Source organism: Suncus etruscus, chromosome 12, assembly GCF_024139225.1.
Source record: "Suncus etruscus isolate mSunEtr1 chromosome 12, mSunEtr1.pri.cur, whole genome shotgun sequence".
Taxonomy (NCBI): Eukaryota; Metazoa; Chordata; class Mammalia; order Eulipotyphla; family Soricidae; genus Suncus; species Suncus etruscus.
This window is the reverse complement of record NC_064859.1, coordinates 37180934-37202367: the sequence shown is the minus strand read 5'-3', so window position 1 is coordinate 37202367 and position 21434 is coordinate 37180934. Positions and strand designations below refer to the sequence as shown.

The following is a 21434-nucleotide window of genomic DNA, read 5'->3' as shown; positions in this document are numbered from 1 at the left end:
GTGCAGCCTTTATGAACTAGGTGGAAAAGGGAAAAAATTTGAGCTTTAGTGTTTGGGATAGGTTGAAATTAGGTAAGGTAGCTAAAAAGAAATGTTCCAATACACTGACTTCTGAATAAAGACCTGAAGAAAAAGTTAGGAGTATGTCTTAAAGGTGGCAGATTGACATGATTCTGACATAAGAAAATTACACGTCTTAAAAACAGCGAGAAGGCCAATCAGTGATTGAAGGAGATAAAAAAGACACTTGGCTTTATACAGTACATTGTAATTCATTCTCAACCAGCTGCTGATTTGGAAATAATCACCAATTTTGTAATGTTTAGAGATCTCTTTGATTGTCAGAAGTTGGGGGAATTGGAGTGATAGGGTCCTGACAACTCAACACCACCTTTCCCCTTGAGCAAGGAATCAATTGGCTTAAGTAATTAATTTAACTAAAATTTTTGAAGTGATAATATTTGAAAATGCTATTTTAGGTCATCATCAGAACACGTTTATAAGGGAGTGAATTCGAGTGACATTGATGCATTTTTTTTTTTAAATAAACATCTAATGAAAAATTTGGGCTACTGTGAATAGATATAAGGAGTAAAGAAAGCAGTAGGGAAAAATAGAAATTTGAGAGTATATTCCAAGAGGAAGATGATAGTTTATTATCTAGATTGACAGCATTGTGAGTAGGATGGACCGATGGAATGAGAAAGGATGAGAAAGGATGGACAGATTCACGGCCTGTTTTGAAGTTCTAGGCACTGAGATCAGGGCACAAAGAGATCTAAAATGACTCATCTAGACCTGCCTGCCACGATTGGCTGCTCATGCTTCTAAATTCTGGCAGGCGAAGGTGGCTGGCAAGAAGAATCCACTCCTCGTTGCTCATCTGGACCCCCTAATTCTCTTCCTTCTAGTTCCAAAAATGCCTCCAGGCAGCTGGAAGGAAAAACACCAGCTTGGGCCGCTGCAAATTCCACCGGGCTCGCGTGTCCCGCGAGAGTGAAAGTGCAGAGAGGGACTGACTGCCAGGGCCGGGCTCGAAAGGGCCGGGCGGAGGACACGCTCAGGCCGACTCCCCGCGGATTGGAGGACGCGGCCCTGCCCGGCCCCTAAAGGCGGGCTGGAGGCGCGCCCGGCCTGGCAGCGCGGGACACTCAAGGCCCGGGCCTGTCCTTATGCTCTGGCTTCCGGGACCTGCTTGCCTGCCGGGGGGAAGAGCTGCCACCAGCCGAGTCCGACGCCGGGGCCTCTAGGCCGCCTTCTAGGCGAGTTCCCCACTTAGCGGTTGGTTCTTGACTTTCTTCTGACTTCTTGGGAGCGCTGGCACCCACTCTGGCTGCGCATTTGTGTGTTGCAAAACCCAGATCTGGGGTGTTGGACTGAAAAGGGGGCCTGAGCATCTTTTCGCGAGTTCGGAGAGACCCTGTGACCTTACTAGTGGGGTCCTGGCTGGGACTCGGCCCTGCAGGGCTTAGTCCCCTCTGCCACCTCCTTGAGAAACCTTTTGCTGCTGCGTGAACCTCAGGCTCCTTTTCTAGCTGGTGTTCAGGTTCAGGGTGTCGGGTTCCCCCTTTTCTAAGATGCTTTTATAGTCGCTTAGGGCGGGGACCCCGGAGCTGAAGGACCTCATACTTGGGGAGTGGCATGCAGGGTAGTTTCTGCCTCCCCCTGGGAAAGGGATCACAGGATCACTGGATCCCTCCAGGGCTGTGTGTTTTTTAGTCTGATTCTACTTTCTGGTTCTTCTTCTGGTTGGGTCCTGACGCCAAGGATTTCCCCTAACCCGAGTTTATCCTCTTTATACTTAGAACTTTGGGCCTGGTTAAAAAGGTTGATCTGTTGTGAAGATTTGAGCGACTCTAGAGTATGTCTGGGCTGGCCAAGGGAACTCTCACAAAACTCTTTTATTCTGCTTCAAGTACCTTGCACTTTCTCAATCCTGGATTCCTCTTGTGTTCACCCAGAAGGACAAGAGAATGTTGTTCAGGGTTTTTACTGTCTTTCTTTCCTCACCCTAGAACTTGATTGCTATGAAAGCAAGGGCCACACAATTAAAGTCAGACGAGAACCCTACTAACAGAATTAGAAACTCGACCTTGAGGAAGCTGGGGAAGATGATATGATAAAACCTTTACCTTCACTTCAAAAGTACTCACCAATTATTTGGAATTACTTGCACGGTAGCAATTATCTTCATGGGGAGTGGTGTGTACACACCCGCCCACGTTCAGGAGTTACTCCTGGTTCTGTGCTCAAAAATTACTCCTGGCAAGTTCGGGGATGCTGAGGATCGAATCTGGGTCGGCCACGTGCAAGACACGCTCAGGCCTCCTATTCTTCTTTTATCTTTAAAATTTTTTAAATTATATTTAAATAGAAAACTGATTTACAGAGTTATAGTTTATTTTTAGGCATATAATCTTTATACACCAATTACACCGCCACTGTCAACTTCCCTACCCCAGTTTCTCAATCCTCCAACTTCCTCCAACTGCTACCTCTACAGGCATATTAGAAAATTCTCATGGTTGCAGCTGAGATTCTCAAATTTTACGTGTTTTTTTTTTTGTTGTTGTTGTTTGTTTGTTTGGATGTATACATATACCACTCTCCCACTGTTGGATTAACCAGTTTCCATTCTATTCAGGATATTTCTTCTTTGCTGGTGCTTGTTACTCATTGAATGGAAGCACCTTTACATTGAAGCATCTTTTGGATTAGTACCTTTGGGTTTCCAAGAAAGCCCCGCGTCTGGGAGAAGCAGCTTGGGGTTTTGGTTTTGCATTGCTTTTCCACTCTTTTTTCTGCTTGCTGCTCTTAGGGCTAGGAGCGGAAGTATTATGGTGGAAGTTCCTGAACCTGTTTTATCTCCTTAACCATATGTGGATTATTTCCTATGTCAGCGTTTGCTTCCAGAAACGTGTCTCCCCAATCTGGGGGGATTGGGGCATGAGGCTGCCACTTGATCCTACATCTACACTGGTGACAGTGTGACTGAAGCCCATTACTTTTCTTTCTCTTTTTTCTTCCTCCTTATTTAGTCCTTTCTCTGTACATACCTTTACGTCTTTTAAATTAAACTTCAGATATAATAAACTGGGTATTTTTTTTTCTCAAAAAGTGTTTTCTTCCATCTCAAATCTCTGATCATGAAATTCACAAATGGTGGGGGCTTTAGTGCTAGGTGGTTTTTTTCTGTTGTTGTTGACTGTATTAACCTCTAAAACTTGGCAATTTTTGTTGTTGTTATTGTTATTTTGAGGGTGAGGGAAGGAGATGGTAGAGAAAAATGTCAAGAAACTCGAGTCCTCTGGGGCTGGAGCGGTCTTAAAGCTGATAAGGCTTTTGTCTTGCATGCTGTTGACCTGGCTTCCAGCATCCAACATCCCATATCCCACATTCCACATCCCACATTCAGCATCCTGCATGCTGCATCCCGTATGGTCACTTGAGCCTGCCAGGAGTGACTCCTAAGTGCAGAGCCATGAGTTGTAACTCCTAGCACCAGGTGTGTTCCCAAAACAGAAAGAACCTGGTGCTCTTTTTTAAAGTTATTTGTTGAGTATCAGTTCAAATTGAGTAGCAACTCAATCGCTGTAATTGCTGGTATTTGAAATCATTCTCCATGTCTTCCCAATAGAAAAATGTTCTAGTGGCTGAAATTTTTTTTTCACGTCTAATACTTAGCATACTTTGTTTGTTTGTTTGTTTTTGTGTTTGAGCCACACACAGTAACTCTCTCATTTTAATATTATATGTACATCCCAACTACGAATATATTGCACAGACTTTGCCAAATGAAATGACATCAAACTCCTAATTTCTAAAAGCCTTTAGAAGTGCCCCATTGGAGACATCTTGAAAATGTGCTTAATTCAAGTATTTGTTGTTTTTATTTTGAATCACTTTCCTCATTCTTCCTGCCTGCAGATACGATGCCCCCAAGAAAGAATGAGAGATACAAACTTCCTGTTCCACTTCCAGAAGGCAAGGTTTTGGATGATATGGAAGGAAAAGAATGGGTTCTAGGCAAGATGATTGGCTCTGGAGGATTTGGACTGATATATTTAGGTAAAGCATAGCAACAAATTACCCAGTATTCTTAATGTTACTTGATGTTATTGTAACTGTGGCAACTCAAATTTTGTAAAATAAAATTTTGAAATAAGTTTATAATATGTAATAGTAAATGAAGATGGTTAATGTTTAGAGAATAAGTTTAAGAGATGTCTGGGGCAGGAGCCATGGCACAGCGGTAGGACGTTTGCCTTGCACTTGGCTGACCTAGAATGGACTGCTGTTTGATCCCCCAGCATCTCATATGGTCCCCCAAGCCAGGAGCGATTTCTGAGCGCATAGGTCAGAGTAACCCCTGAGCGTCACCAGGTTTGGTCCCCTGTCTCCCCCCAAAAAGATATGTCTGATCCTGCCTTTATTATCCATGTATTTTCATGTCTCATAGAAGTCATTTCACAGCCTAATGATAATCTGCTAGATAAAATGTTGCCATCTATTTTTGAAGGTATGTCTTAATGGAATTATTACCCTTTTATAGTTTAGACACTCCAACTATATAAATACACTTTCTACTTGAGACTTAATAATATTTAGTAACGAAATGTTCTTTCTGCTCATTTCCAACTAACTAAGGAATTGATGAATCTTAATACTTCCATCTATCTTTTAAATGGGATAAATATCTGTACTTTGTATTATTTTTTTTCTGGTTTTTGGGCCACACCTGGCTTGCTCAGGGGTTACTCCTGGCTCTGTGCTAAGAAATCACTCCTGGCAAGCACGGGGGACCACATGGGGTGCCAGGATTCGAACTACCAGTTGTTCTGTGACAGCTGCTTGCAAGGCAAACACCCTACTATTGTGCTATCTCTCCGGCCCTCTACTTTGTATCTGGAGTTGAAATAATTATGTGTCATTTTGTGAGAAGAGAAAATAGACACTTATTTTCAGTGTTATTTGGTACCCTGGTTGAGTATATGGTTACACTGCATTTAAAATTTTATATTACAGTGATAAAAACATCAAATTTAAAAGAACTATTCAAAGCTATCTTGTATCAGTAGTGGGGTGATCAGAGGTCATCCATTGTAAGATTAGACTTAGCATATAAACAGATATAAATGATTAAGATATTTCTTCACAATCATAATTTTTTTTCCAAACGAATTGTCTTTGTACATTTGTTTTTATGTAAAGAGCTTGATAAAAGATTTCCATTGGAAGACTCTTTGGTTTCATAGGAAACAGTTGGAACTGTAGCAGAGGAAAGATTTTCCCTCTGACCTCTTAGAATTTATTGCGAGTCTATAGAATAAACTGACAACAGGAATATTAATCAATGGAAAGGTATATACTTTGTGAATGTTAATATTAAGTGTGTGATGAAACAGAGAAACTGAATATCTCACTAATTAGTGAGTATTCGTTTACTCTGGAATAGGAGAGGTTGGGTAGGGGCCACTTGAATAAAATTAATTTTAAAAGAGAGAAGTGCATTGTAGGAAATATAAATGATGGTTCCTTATAAAAACGATAGAGAATATGATAGTTGTGACTAACTTTAATATGGAGGTATGTCTTCTTTTTATAAGTCACTTTTTGTAGTTGTTGTTGTTGTTGTTGTTGTTATTGATGAAACTCACAAAGTATCTATTTCTAGGCAAATAAAGGGATTTCCAAAAAGCCTCCCTGTTTGCAGACATTTTCTTTTTTTTCTTTTTCTTTTTGGTTTTTGGGCCACACCCGGTGACACTTAGGGTTTACTCCTGGCTATGCACTCAGAAATCTCTCCTTGCTTGGGGGACCATATGGGATGCCGGGGGATCAAACAGCAATCTGTCCTAGGCTAGAGTGCCCAAGGCCTTATGCCCTGTGCCACCGCTCTGGCCCCTCAGACATTTTCTGTATGCCGATTATATTTGTTGTTGAACTCACTTTTGACTTCAGAGAACTATTGGTTAGCATTTACAAAGGAACAGTGGGGAATTCTCCACCCAGTGTCCATGTAAGAATGGACTGGGACTAATTTTTGTCAAGGCAGGTTGTAGGCCCCAAATCCAGTTCCCAAAACACTCAAGAAAAGTAGTCTTATTTGCAAGTGGTGCAGTGCCTGGCCCATTCCGAGGCTTTCTTGGGCTTTATCTGTTCTATGGTTCCTGCAACATTCCCATCTCACTCAAGATGCTAGGCCAACTTGCTGAGGGGGCCTGATCTCAGTACAGTTATTTTGGTGGCAAAAAAGATGACCATTCTGTTTAGGTCTTAATCCAAGCTAGCTCTGCCAAGGTTAAATTGGCACAATGGAACAATCCTAGAAGCCAATATGGATGTGTTCTTGCTTCCTAGTACCTACATACACCCAGCAAACAGACAGACAGACAGACAGACACACACACACACACACACACACACACACACGCACACATACACATCCTCCTTTGGAAGCTCAGTCCTACGACTAGTTTCCTTTGTCATTTGTTATTCTCCTACTATTTTTTTTTATTAATTTTACATATGAGATAGATAATTTTGTATTTGTTCTTTGCTTCTGACTGATTCAACTGATGACCCTCTTGTTTCATCTATGTATTAACATATAGCATGGTTCTGTCTTTTCTTATAGCCTTGTAGTATTTCATTATGTATTTATACCACAGTTTCTTTACCCAGTCATCTGTTCTTAGGCACTCAGATTTTTCTTTTTAGATTTTTTCTTATTGTGTATGGTGCTGGAAACTATAAGACTGCAAATATTTTTGAAATAATGATTTTGGGTCCTTGAAGATAGATGCCTAAAAATGGAATTTTTAGATATTTGAGAATTGTCCATATTGTTTTCCAAAGAGTTCGAATCAATACTCATTCACAACAACAGTCGATATTTATTTTTATAGTATGCAGAATGTTAGAAGAGCTTAATGATAGTGCTAGTAACGAATTTATTGGGACACAGATAGTTTCATTATGCATTGCTATATTAAGCGTTCTTTTAGTAGTGTATTATGGGTGAAGACCAGTTAGCCTTACTTGACAAAATACCCCACTATAGTTCTACTGTGATTGTCATGATATTTTGCAAATGCGGCTGTGAATGTAAAAATAAATTTGAAAATATAAATAATTTGTGCTAAAAGTGTGGCTTAAATGCAGACTTGTTACCAGTTGAATGTTAAATAATAAAATATAAACTTATAAGAGGATGAAGTTACTTGGGCATTTGTGAATACATAGTGGATCTATACAGAAGAAGTAAAATTTCCTGAAAGATAGATTTTAGGATTTTCATTTTGTATGTGCTGCCCATGGAAGATTAATTGAGTTTTTACAAAGAGCAGTGCTACTTACCTGTTTAAAAAAATATCTAAGTATTTTTTCTTGTGTTCTTGAACAAAACTTTTTTCTAGGGATGAAGTGATAGTACGATGCAGCAGGCCATTTGCTATGCTTTCTGCTAACCTAAGTTTGATCCCTGTACTGCATATAGTTCTCCATTCTTGCCAGGAATGACCCCTGAATCTAGAGCCAGGAGTAAGTTCTTCTAAGGTTTAGGCTTTGCTTCTATTTTGCTTAAATATCTTATCTTTTTAAACTTATTTTATATTTGGGTTCTTTATTTTAGCATATTTTATTGACAGATTATTTTGCCTTAAGGAAAGATTTACAAACATTTCCTTTCTACTGTAACTGTTATTATCTTGTAACTGTTTACATTGGTCAAGGTTTTTTAATTTGAAACCTATTGCTATAGGGAAATTTCCTTATCATGAAATGAGTTCATCTCTATTGCCACACAATAAAAGACTCTTAAGTTTTGAGAGCTTCTGGCTTTCTTATGAAATATAGATAGACATTTGCTTTTGAAGTGTGTTAGGTACTTTTTCTTCTTTAGAAAAGGAAGAAACAGGAAAAATAGTAGATATGGCTCTTTTAAAACAGGAATATTTTGTTTATAAAATATGAAATCTAAGTCTATAAATAATAGAGATAATTTATTTAATGCAGTTTTGTCCACCACCCAAACTTATAAGTAACACAAATGTACTTACGAAATGTATAGTGTTTAGGTGCCAGGTATTTTTTTTTTTAATTATCTTCAGAATGTGTGTTCCTTATAGCTCCATGATTGGACTAAGTATATGAAAGAGTATTTTAGGAGAGAAGACTTAAAAACTAAATTTATTTCAAAGTAATTCTTCAAGATTTTCTTAAAAGGATGTTATTTAGTCAGGTAGACATTAGCATCTACGTTAAACTTGAGGAAAGTACACTTACCATACAAAGTAATATGTGAGGGAAAAGATTCAGTAGAAAGATACCCACTGAAGGCCAGAAACATCTACAGATGCAATGTGATCCCAAGCAATGAAGCATGTGGCCCTTCATTGGCATTATAGGATAACAGGAGGATCTTCTGGCAGGAGAACTGACTTTTGCTGCGTTCTGCATGTTGCCCCTCCAAACCCATCTTTGATTGGCACCTATGCCCTATTGAAACTGGCATCACACCTTCTGAATGGGCACATTGCCAGGCTAGCAGATGGGCATGGGCAAAAGCATGCCAGAAAACCAGTATGTGCATCAAGTTTAAGTATCAGGGGCCCACATTCCCATCCAGGGATATAAAAACTACAGTCTGTTGAGGGCTTTTTGTGCTTAAGGTTAAAGGACATGCCATTTCCACTCTAGCTTAGAGGTTGATTAATTTTGAAAGTCAAACAGGAGCTCCTGTGGCTGTGTCAGGCAATTTCTATCTTTGGTGAATGAGAATTACTATTTCATGTAGGGAAGAGAAAGTATTGTAATGAAGTTCCAATGAGAGCTACTCTCCTGCAAGTGCCTCCAGCACTTAAGCAGCATGCATTCAGTGGAGATGAATATTTTTGTTCTCCAGCAGAGCCAGGTGCAATCAAAGCCAGATCTTCAACCTGCTGCAGTAAAGAACCCTAAATTTAGAAAGGGCAGGCAAAGTTTGGAAGAAATCCTTGGTGGCAGTCCTCACCATGAGCTGATGAGGCTTCACAAAAATGTATAAAGAAGAAGGAAAAACTCCAAATCAAGTATTCTTCAGAATACTTGAGCCTGAAACAGAAAGAGCTTTAACAAAACCAAGGAGAAAGTTTGGTCCTTTCTCAGAATCCTTAAAATTCTATTTTTTTTTTATCAATAAGAACTTAGTTTACCAAAATGTCAACCAATTTAATGCATAAGTAACAAAGGTTCTTAGTCTAACGGTTATTTCATTGCATGTCTATCATGTATATAAACTTTATCTCTTGAATAATGGATTTTGCATAAAATTGAGTTCTAAATATCATATTCCTTATGATCGTCTCACACCAACTACAGACTGGACAGAATTAAATATTGAGGGCATCCTTTCTTGTGATCACTTTAATCAGAGCCTCTAAATGTTCTTAATTTTATAGGAGTGCCTATAAGGCCAGCTGTGGCCAAGAGAAGCTTTTCCTAATCACCTTATAGCCATTGCTTTTTATTTTCCATTGTGTAAACTTTATCTATGAAACAGATTCCATGAGACCATTGTGAATACTTCAACGTATTCAAAACATATAACTGCCACAAATTAAACTACTAAAACTAAAGCTGGTGCATTGTAACTGCCAAGTGAAACTGGCACGTCCCTCTGTCAGACTGCAGGAGAGTATGCCATAGTCCTCTGAAAACACAATTCATCCAGAAGCACTCTTGTCACTTGCTCTGATATTAAACCAGAGAAAGTGACATTAATTAAAGAAGTGACATGAGCCAACAAAGGCAATGAAATTCTAAGCCTTGGCTCATATGCAGACCTTAATCCAACTTGTACTGCTTAAGTATTGTGGCCATTTCTATAGTAGTCTGCCTGCTCTTCCCTCCCCAATCTTCCCAATTGGAAATTCCATTTTTGAGCAACTAAAATTCCATCTCGAGGGTTGAACTAGCCACTTGATACACTAGTAGGCATTTCAGGGTTTCTCAACATTGTAGTGTGATGGTATGTGATGCATTTACTGCAGTTGGTAACTGCATGAGATGGACTACAACTAGAAGCAGAAGAAAGTTGGTTTAACAAAAAATCAAGCAACAAATACAGAATACCTAGATGTGATAGACTGAAAGCTAAGTCTAGTACTTATAATAACTTATGAAACAAATGGTAAAATGCAAGCTTTAGAAGAATTCTAACACACTAAAGAGAAAAGCAGGGGAATGCACAATAACTTCCCCTATGTTGTGCTCTTTCATAGTGCTCATCTCAATATTCATATGATTATGAATTGTATACTCCCTTATTTATAGTTACCTTCATACTTGATTATAAACTTCTTGCAGGCATTCTGTTAGTTCTTAAACAGGCTTTAAGAATGATTATTTGAAAAAAAAAAGTGACTTGGCAACTTTAAAACTAGTCTAGATTATAAAAATATTTTGAACAGCTTTTCAAAAATGTTCTTTATATGCAATAACTTTGTATATAATTTATATGAATTGTTTATATGTAATATGTTTTTATGTCAAAAACTCTCTATGCTCTGAGATTTAATGTCATTATTTTGTATATTTTGTCAAGTTTGGGAGAGACAAGTATTCTATCAGACTCTTTTCAAGGTTTGTTTTTAAGATATAAGAAGCCATAAACTTCAGATTTTATTGGGAAAAGTCAACTTGCTACTTTCTAATCTCAGAAGGATTAAAAAATGCACACTGTATTAGACAATTTTATGTCTAAAATAATTCTGAGTAGCACTTAATTGATTTTGATGTAATAGTAAGTAAAAACTTTTGTAGAGAATTGGAATGTTTTACTATAGAGTGGATTGATTTGTATTCATGTAATATGCGTAAACAATCTGATTTTCAACTATTGTAAAAACTACAGAAATTATTGGGGTTTTAAAAATCTAAGTGAGTTGATTAACTGTTATGTATGCAGAGAGTCAGAAGCTTTTGTTATAGTTTCTGGGCATAGGTGTTTCATATTTGAGATCAGGAGTTTTCTGTGTAATTAGTTATGAAATTTAGTATACATTTTTCATATCAGGCTGACAATGACTTCAAAGAGACAGCAGTGCTGAAAAGGAGCAAGAAAAGAAGGCCAAAGTTGACACACACAGAAGCAAAACAGTGTAGGAAAAATCAACACGTTTTGCAAAATCAATCATTGAAAATGTGTCAGTGTTCAGGAGACTGTCTTTAATTTGCAATCCAAGTGAAAAAGAGTATTTAAATATGAGAGGCTGTATTATTGAGCCCAGCATGCCTGCTACCACTTGTTTGACTAGCTCAGAATAGAACACTGAGAGGCACGAGCTCAAAGTTAAATGAACATTTATACATTTTACATCAAATGAAAGATTCAGAGTATATTCATGAATTAAGTTTTTTTCCCCCTACAACCCTAAATTTAATCAGCTGGAATTACTTTTAAAGTGTTATTCTATTTAACTTTTGCGAATGATGAATTTGCCCTTTAATAGGGATGCTGTATTTTATCACGAAGATGAAACAAACTGTCTTTTGTTAATTATTCCTCAGAGACACTGGCCATTTTTCTCTCCTATGCTAAGAGTGGAGTAAAGGCAGCTTCCCGCAAATTTATTTCAAGCGAGAGCAATTGGAAACTGCAACATGTGTGAAAGAGACGCATGAAGAGCATAGCTTCCATTGTAGGTGTTCTGAGTTCCACCTAATGAAATTCTTAGAGGTAATGTTACCAAAGCCTCACTAAGGAGGCCATGAACAGAGAATAGGTAAAAGTGAAAATTAATGGAGATTGGCCAGGAAAGAATAGCAGATATGCCATTTATATCTGTGGCATCAGGAAGCTGGTGAATGATGGTTTTTGAGATCTTTTTAGAAAATCATCTTCATCATCATTTGCTAAAAAGTCTCTCACATTGTGTTAGGCTCTATGCTGAATGCTTTTTATATATTTTATTTTGTCCTTCCAACTTAATACAGAAGATTTGGGATCCAGGGAGGTTAAATAATATGCCTCTCTGCCAGCTTTTTAAATGGTCTCTCTGTACATTGGAACTCAGTTCTTTTTGTTCTGTTGATTGATGTCCTTTGCCAGAGAATACTTTGAATTTATTACAAGTTAGAGAAAAGAGTAGTAAATGAGTTGAATATGAAATGTTCATAATCTACATCTGTAGTTAAGTGTCTAATTGATAGTATTGGCAGCTAATTTATGATGATGTTCATAATCTTGTCATTTTTAGAATGACAACTCGAGGTATAGAGCATCAGTGACATGTTTTTAATATTGAGTTAACAAAATCTGTGAATGAACATCTGATATTTATAGTAAATCTCATTTTAAGCACAAGAAAAATACATTGAAGTATGCTATGCTTTAAATCTAACATTTTTGTTAAAAAACAAAAAAATCAATCAATAGAATATATAGGTTGATATGAAAATTTTGGTGGTATATCTGCTTTAAAAATGACTTATAGGGATTTTTGTACATGTGTATTGCAGTTAAAATGCAGTAGGAAGATTTAAATGACCTCTTAAAGCACTGTTATAATTTTAATAGCCATTTAGTATAAACGGATGTTTTCATAAATGCTGAATTAGTCTTCCCCACTCTAGGATAATAATTTAAGATGCAATATTTAGAAGACAAAGTATTTTAAAGAATTAAACAGAATACTTGGATAAGTAAACCTTGATAAAGAATATGCTTATAGAATTTGTTGAGATAATCAAATACTTAATAAATTGAAAAAAAACATTCCTCAAGATACCACAATACAATTTATTATAAACCTATAGATGATTTTTATCAAGAAAATTACATGTAGAGGACAATTAGGTGTTTATAATGGAGAAGAGATATTTATTAGATATTATAGCATTAGTTCTTTTTTTTTTTTTTTTGGCCAAACTCAGCTGTGCTCAGACCTTACCACTGGCTTTGCGCTTTCCTTAAGGTGCTTAGGGGACTATATGGAATGCCTGGGATCAAAACCCAGGTAAGTTGTGTGTTAGGCAAACGCCTTGCCCACTGTATTATCACTCTGGCCCCTAGAATACTATTTTCTATTACAATAGTATATACATATCAAGGAAAAGAGTAAATTATTACACCAAAGTTCATGTTTTGAATATTTAACTGTAACTTGGGGATTTTAATTTTAGATTTAAGAAGAAAACTTCATTATGCTTTTTCTTGTTTTTATTAAATAATTTTGTATAACACTTAAATCCCCAGTGTCAAAGTAAGTTTTATACTTGAAGTCTGGTTAGGTAAACTTTCTATCTTACATAGTAGTGGAGGATGTGGAAGGAAAAATAGTTAAAATAAGTGAATATGTATATATGCATACATATATAAAATCCCTTGACATAATACACTTTAAGAAAAGTGAGAAGAAAGTTATATTTAATGGACAAATGTTACTGTGTGATGAGAAAGGGATGAAAAAATCGTGATATCAGAATTTCCACTTTAGCAGAAAGCTTTTGAACAAGTTAAAGTGTTCTGAAATGTAACTAGTTTAATAAAAATTCAGACACATGATAGGATCTATTTTATTGAGGAAAGACTTTCAAGTTATGCTGACCTTGAAAACCTAAGATACCAAAAGATAGTTAAGAATACTGAAACATGAATAAAAATTTTAATTAAATAACTTTATTTTAAAGACCATGGATTATAGTGTTGCTCATAATAGTTCTTTCCGGCATTCAATATTCCAACACCAATCCCACCACCAGTGTAACACTCCCTCCGCCCTTGTTACCAGTTTCCCAATCTCCTTGAAGCCTGACCCTTGACAGATATGAATTGATTTACTTAATATTACTTGTTATAATTATATGATAATGGAATTATCAAAAATCATAGAAATTTGTGAAAATTGTGGGGTCATTATGTCATTCTCTGAAGGTTTACTGCTGGTTATTGCTGGTTGAGCATTTTGTTGGTTTTTTTTGTTGAGCTTATGTGGCATCCTTGATAATTTCACATCTTATCTGATATATTTTTCTAGGAAATCGGTATTAAAATTATGGGGGTGTTGCAGTCGTGTTTTCTATGATTTTGGGAGTTGATTAAGCAGTCATGTCTTCTATGATTTTGGGAGTCTGTGGAGATGGGCTAATGAGCTCATACAGCAACAACAGTGGTTATTGGGTATGGTTGCTGGGACTTTTGGAAGTACAGAGGCATGGAGTGAGATAGGGAGAGATTAATCTGGCCCTGGTGGCACTTTTAAACAGTCACTGAAGATTTCAGTCACTTAATCAGTATACTTGGATTTATTTTGTGGCTAAATGTCTCTAAACAGATTAGTGGAAAAATGGTGAATGTGGACCATTGGTATATAGTGCCAGTTGTAGTGTTGGTTTGTGTGTGCTGCTACCAGAGCTTCAGCAGGGAAGATGACTTGCCCTTACTCAGAAAAAAATGGACTCAGTGGCACAAATAATTATTTGTACTGTTAAAGGAATATTTTGGTGAATCTAAAAAAGATATCAAAAATCGGAAGGAAAAACTACTGGTTAAAATATCTTTAAGTACTAATATCTGTATATAATAATATTACATAAAAGATAAAACCTGGGAAATAGAGATAGTATTGATGATGTTAGGAATACCTTATTTGAAACCAATATTTAGCAAAAGTATTATAATATTTCAGCAGGTAAAGGTAGGGCTACATTTTTTCCATAGTATGCTTTTTTGTTTGTTTGGATTTTTGGTCCAATTGTAGGTTTTTAAATATAAAAAACAATTGACAGTGCAATTTCAGGAAGTAATTACAAGACCAGCTTCTGCCCTTATTTTATAGGCTAAAAATAACTAAGAAAAATGTAGCTAACCTTTGTATTTACTACCTGGACACATAGAATGAATTTTTGTTTGTTTTATGTTTTTTTTTTGTTTTGTTTTGGGTCATACATAGCTGTGTTCTGGCTCTACACTCAGGGATCATTCCTGATGGGCCTCAGGGCACCATATGGAAGGTAGGTACTAGGAATCAAACCCAAGTTTATTAAGTTGCAAGGCCAATGCCCTGTACTGTCTCTTCAGCTGGAATAGTGTCCTTTTTAAAGAAAGAGAAAAAAGCATTGAGATTAGAGGAAACCTGTAATAGTTTCATTAAAAGATCACCACAAATATAAAATGGATTTTGGAATTATATAATTGAAAGGAATTTCTCAAGATATAAAAATGTTAAAATATTAAGCGATTTGGGGCCGGGCGGTGGCGCTGGAGGTAAGGTGCCTGCCTTACCTGCGCTAGCCTAGGGCAGACCGCGGTTCGATCCCCCGGCGTCCCATATGGTCCCCCAAGAAGCCAGGAGCAACTTCTGAGCGCATAGCCAGGAGTAACCCCTGAGCGTCACAGGGTGTGGCCCAAAAAACAAAAAAAAAAAATTAAGCGATTTTATTATAGAAAGTAAATGCACTTTTTAGTAATTAAAGAACTTTTAGAAACTTTCAAATATAAGCCTAGTTTTATGCTGGAATTCACATTTATAATGGACATTAATTGATAATAGGAATTATAGAGTTAAAATTTAAAAATTTGTTACATATTAACTCTAAATCTTTAAGCAAGCTTAAAATATATTTACTTGATGATTAAACAGTGAAAGCATTTGTATTAGTGATATTTCTATTGAGGATGCTTGTATCTTATGGTGAGTCAATTAAAAATTCATGAAACAAAACTCACATACTGTTTTTAGGAAAAATCAGTATATAAAGAAATGCAACTTGAACATATACTCACTGAAGACTTTCCTTGCCCTTTTCTTGCTGGGTTTCTTTTTTTTTTTTTCCCTTTCTTTTCTCTTTCTTTTCTGCACTTGAGATGCTCAGGGCTTACTTTAACATCTGACTGGAATTTTGGGGGTCATATATTGTCCTGAGGATTGAATCGTGGTGAGCCATGTGCAAAGCAAGGGCCCTGCATATTGTATTTTATATCTGGCCTTATAAAATTTAATTTTTAAACTTCTTTTTGGTTTGGTTATGTTAAATAATCTCCTGTTTTGCCTTCCATGATCTTCTTCCTTTTATTTTTCTTCCTTTTTCTTCTTTCCTTCTTCCCTATGCATTCCCTTTTTGTCTCTTCAAATTTACTGTAATCTGTTCTTTTTTTTTTTACTCATTGACACTAATCCAGTCAATAGCCCTCTTATCTATCAGAAATTAAGTTCTTAAGCGTCAATTTCTCCTTATCCTTTTTCATTCTGTTCTCCACAACTTAATGTAATAATATATTCAGAATACAAATCTAATTATATTATTTTTGTCCTTTAATTACAATTTAAGATTTAAGAACCTTTGTTAAGGGGCCGGGCGGTGGCGCTGGAGGTAAGGTGCCTGCCTTGCCTGCGCTAGCCTAGGACGGACCGCGGTTCGATCCCCCGGCGTCCCATATGGTCCCCCAAGAAGCCAGGAGCAACTTCTGAGTGCATAGCCAGGAGTAACCCCTGAGCGTCACAGGGTGTGGCCCAAAAACCTAAAAAAAAAAAAGAACCTTTGTTAAAAGAAATTAACTAGAGTTGCATCTAACCCTTTTACATTTCTCCAATTATCCTTACTTAGGCATTCTCTTTCATGCAGCTTAAATTAGATATTCTCATAGTGACATCTACTCCTTTTAACATTTATTGTAATTAGTTTTAGGCTTGCATGAGAGTATTTGATGAATGTCTTATTTCTAAAATAGAGTATAAAAGCAGGTACTATATATTTGTTATTTAATTTTTCTAGATAGTCCATGACTTTATTTATGGTAGAAAATAAATATTTGTTTTATAATTAACTGTTGACTATAAAGAGACCTCCACAGTAACTAGAACAATTTATTTGATCAACATTCATCTTTAAAAGCATTCTATTAAATTGATTTTGGATTTAGGCTTTCAAATATAATCTGATTTAGAAGATATAGAGACTATTATATAGCTATTAAATGTCAATTGTAGGGATGTTACAAGTATGTGACAGCACATTTTAATGCTGTGATAATATGCATAGGAATTTATAAGAAAAGAAGACTCAAATTATCTGAAAATAGTGGTAGGACAATGATAACTGAAAACAGCAAGGAATATATTCGGATAAAGCTGGATCAATAGTAAATAGGCAGGATGCCTGCCTTGTATGAACCACTTGGTTTGATCTCCATTTAATTCTTCACAACTTGCCAGTAGTGATACTTGAGTCAGGAGAAAGTATACATTATCTAGTTGAAATTCCCATTTTCCATTATGCTCATCCTCTTCTCACACACTACATTAGTAAGCAAAGACTGTTGCATGGAGTTTATAATGTATTATATGGACCAAGTTTAGGCAGTGCTATTTCTTCTCACAGCTTTGGCACTAACTATACTACTATAATTAGTAGTATATTACTATAATGCTGGAGAAGTCCATTCTAACTCTTTCTTCTCTCCAAGATTGAAATATTTTTTAAAAAAAATTATATTCAATACTACTTGTCCTTTTGCTTTACTTTAAACATAATCCTCATTATCACTTAAACATAGAACTTGGCATAACTGAATCTATTGATCAATATTGGTTATTTAAATAAGTGAAGAAATGGTGCAGAATGAATGGATGACAAAATAACTCCAAGCTATACATAAATATGTATGTCATCTTCTCTTGTTATATTTGAATATGGTAAGCATTATTTTAGTGAGGGTCCTTCTTAGCAATATTTGTCCAGTAGTTTGGACTTATTAGTTCTATGCTACAATGTGATGATGCAGTGTCCCTTTGACCTGGCATTACTGGGCCACCAGCCTGTCACTACTTGGGGAAGTATGTGGTGCCAGGCAAGAAATGCACTCCATTCTTTGAGCTATCACCCCTCTCTGACCAATAATATTTTTATCATTAAATAAGATAAATGAAATTATTGATTTCAGTAAAAATACAAAGTCTTTAGAAGTTGGATTAAACTGCATGTGACAAATAAAATAAAGGTAACTTAAAATTGAAATGAACTTTGTCCAAGGACATAGAAAAGTTAATTATAAAGTTTGTGTAGAATCATAAAAAACTTGGATAGCCAAAACCATACAGGAAAGCAAGAAACAGCAAAGCAAGAAACCTAACTTAAAGCTGTATTAGAAAGTCATAGTGATCAAGATATGGAATTAGAACAAATATATCATTTCAGCACAATGAGTCAGAATAGAACAAATATATCATTTCAGCATGAGTCAGAATAGAATGTCCAGTGAAAACTCAAGTAAATCTTCACTCAGTTAATTTTTGACAAAGAAGCTAAGAATATGAAATGGAATAAAAAGAGTTTTGACAAATAATGGGACAGTTGGATAACTATGTATAAGAAATTAATGCTTGAGGGCCTGAGCAATAGCATAGCGGTAGGGCATTAGCCTTGTATAAGGCTGATCCGGAAGAAACCCGGGTTTGATCCCAGCATCCCATATGATCCCCTAAGCCTGAGTCATCCCATATCCCCTGAGCCATCTTATATGGTCCCCTGAGCACAGAGACAGGAGTAACCCCTGAGCACCACGATGTGGCTCACCCCAAAAAGAAATTAAAGCTGGATCTGTATCTCACACCATATACAAAAGTCAACAGTAAGGGGTCAAAGACCTTGAGGTCAGACCTGAATCCGTAAAGTACACTGAGGAAAACATAGGCAGAATACTCCAAGATCTATAACTCAAAGGAGTCTTCAATGATCTGATGCCAATGGCAAGGGATGTAGAATCAAATCTGAATAGATGGGACTATATAAAACTAAAAGGTTTCTGCATGGCAAAAGAAACACAGGTTAAAACTAAAAGATATATAAGTAGGAGAAAATACTTTCACTCAATACATTGGATAAAGGGTTAATATTAGGATATACAAATATTCACAAAGGTTAATCTGCAAAATCTAAAAACCCATTAAAAATGGGGAGGAGAAAAGAATAGAAACCTCTCTGAGAAAGACCAACAGATGACCAACCAACTGGCACAAGAAAAGTGCTCATCATCACTTTTTATTAGGGAAATCCAAATAAAGAGACAATGAGTTATCATCTTACACGAATCTGGATGGTACATATCAAAAATACTGGGAATAATTTGTATTGGTAGGGATGTGGTGAAAAAGAAACTCTGATCCATTGCTGGTGGGAATGCTTGTCTGATCCAATTCCTGTGGAGAATAGTATGGAAAGTTATCAGTAAACTCAGAATCGAACTGCCATATGGCTGAGCAAATCCAAAGAGATGTATGCACACCACTATTCATTGCAGCACTCAGTACAGTAGTTAAGAGTTGGAATCAGCCCAGATTTCCAACAACAAACAAGTAGATCATGAAGATGGGGTACATATACATAATGGAATACTGCATAGCTGTAAGGGGTGATACAATCATGCAGTTTTCAGTAACAGAAAATAATATGTTAAATGAAGTAAGATAGAAGAAGAAAATAAATACAAAACTATATTACTTATATGGGGTATTTGAAATAACTGCATGAAGAAATCCAATGCTTAAATGGGGATTGTCAAGAACACTCAAGGTCCCAGAAAATAGTGAGGAGGAAAGAAATTGAATGGAGGAGAAGAAAGACAAAATATGAAATGATGAGGACAAGAGGTTTTAGGTACATTGATGGTCTTAAGAAAGGACAGAACTAAATATCCAAGCAGTGTCCACAACATGAAATTATGAGACCCAAACTTTATAAAAACTTAAATTAGTGGCTGTTATCATGGAAGGCTGGGAAAGGACATGATGACATGGAATGGACACTGGGATATTGGTATAGGGAGGTTGACTTATTTATTGTCCCTGAAGCCTGCCAGAAGTGATTTCTGAGTGCAGAGCCAGGAGTAACTCCTGAATGCTACCAGGTGTGGCCCTCAAACACAAAAAACAAATTGAAGCTTGATTTATATCTTACACTGATACAACAGTCAACAGAAAGGGGATCAAAGACCTTAAGATCAGTCCTCAATTCATAAAGTATACTGAGGAAACAGGCAAAATACTCCAAACTAGGATAGGTCCTGAAACATTGTGTGCCTAAAACCCAACTTTTAAAATCACAATTGTTTGAATAAAAATTAAAACAACTAATAGAATATTGAAATCAGATGTTGTTACATTATAAGCTATATTAATGTAAAAATAATCGATTGAGGCTATTTTGTTGGATGCGTATATTGTATCTGAACAAAGATTCCTGCATCTCCTCTTAGAGATGAGTACTTTCATTCTTTTAACTCGGATGGTTACTGGACTCTTTCCACTCTGAAGAAGCCAGCCTCTCTCTTAAGAACATTACTCTCCCTTGACCCTAGCCCCTACCTCAAGTTTCCAAATCCAACCTGTTTTTACTTAAAAAAATTTTTTTAATTATCTTCTAAACTTAGAAGATAACAAAGACTTTAATTTTATTTGAACTTTATTTTAGAATTTTGCTTTGTAAAATAGTTTAGATCTCTACTTAAAATGAATCTAATTTCTGAGTTAATAGTTTTTAATTTAGTAGAATTGAATCAGACAATATTATATACTTTGTTGGGTTAATTATTATATATCTGTAACACATTTTATCTAATTTGGGATTTATGTAATTTATATCTGTTGGTTTCCATGTTTGAATATTAGAATATGGTTTATAGTAAACAGTGTGGCTGCAGTGTTAGTTTTGAATATTTTCCTCAATATGCTTTATTTTTGTGAGAAATTATTTAACTTGTCAAATATTAGTAGGATCTTAAGTAAAATGGAGATAGAAAACGTAAGAAATTATTGGAAGTATATAAAAAACTAGTATATGAAAAACATTAAGTACAATATTGATAATAGAATAGCTGTTCAGTAATTGAAAACTTTTTCCCATGTGTTTGTTTTGCAGCTTTCCCCGCAAATAAACCAGATAAAGATGCAAAGCATGTCATAAAAGTGGTATGTATTGCTCTCAACTTTGGTTTAACACATATTTGACCTTTTCTTTTTTAATTTTTCCGTGCCTCTCATCTTAGTTTTAATGTTCTATTTACCAATGAACCTATTCTGTATTGATACTTGTTATCCTTTTATCTTTTCTAGCAAATTATTTCTTAGACTCCCCTATCTGACTTCCATCTTCCTTACTCTATATTGTAAGGTTTTTAAAGGAATAAATGCTATCTTACATTTCTTTATATCCCTTAAGCATAGTAAAGTGAATGAAATACAGTATTCATCCCGTAAAGTTATCATGTGTGGATGTAACAATTTGCAGCGTTTCGACCTTAGTGTTCATAATGGTACATATGTTTGTGTATGTTTGCAATTCTTAGTGTTTTTGAGTAGTTTCTTTTATGAGTAAAGTTTTTCATGTGTAAGACCATGTAGGTAGGGTATTATAATATGCTGGCTTTTTATATAAGGTTCTTCAGGTTTATTCAGTGC

General features: G+C 36.0%; 1 protein-coding gene across 1 annotated transcript in view; it reads left to right on the top strand.

Annotated features, from left to right (window-relative positions):
• Positions 1–1206: 1206 nt before the first annotated feature.
• The window catches only part of VRK2 (VRK serine/threonine kinase 2), an 88397-nt gene continuing 68169 nt past the window's right edge, over positions 1207–21434 (top strand). Inside the window, exons 1-3 of the mRNA XM_049784787.1 lie at positions 1207–1281; positions 3928–4068; positions 20896–20945. Coding sequence (XP_049640744.1) covers positions 3933–4068; positions 20896–20945 — 186 coding nt within the window. The 5' untranslated portion in view covers positions 1207–1281; positions 3928–3932. The remainder of the gene's footprint in view (positions 1282–3927; positions 4069–20895; positions 20946–21434) is intronic.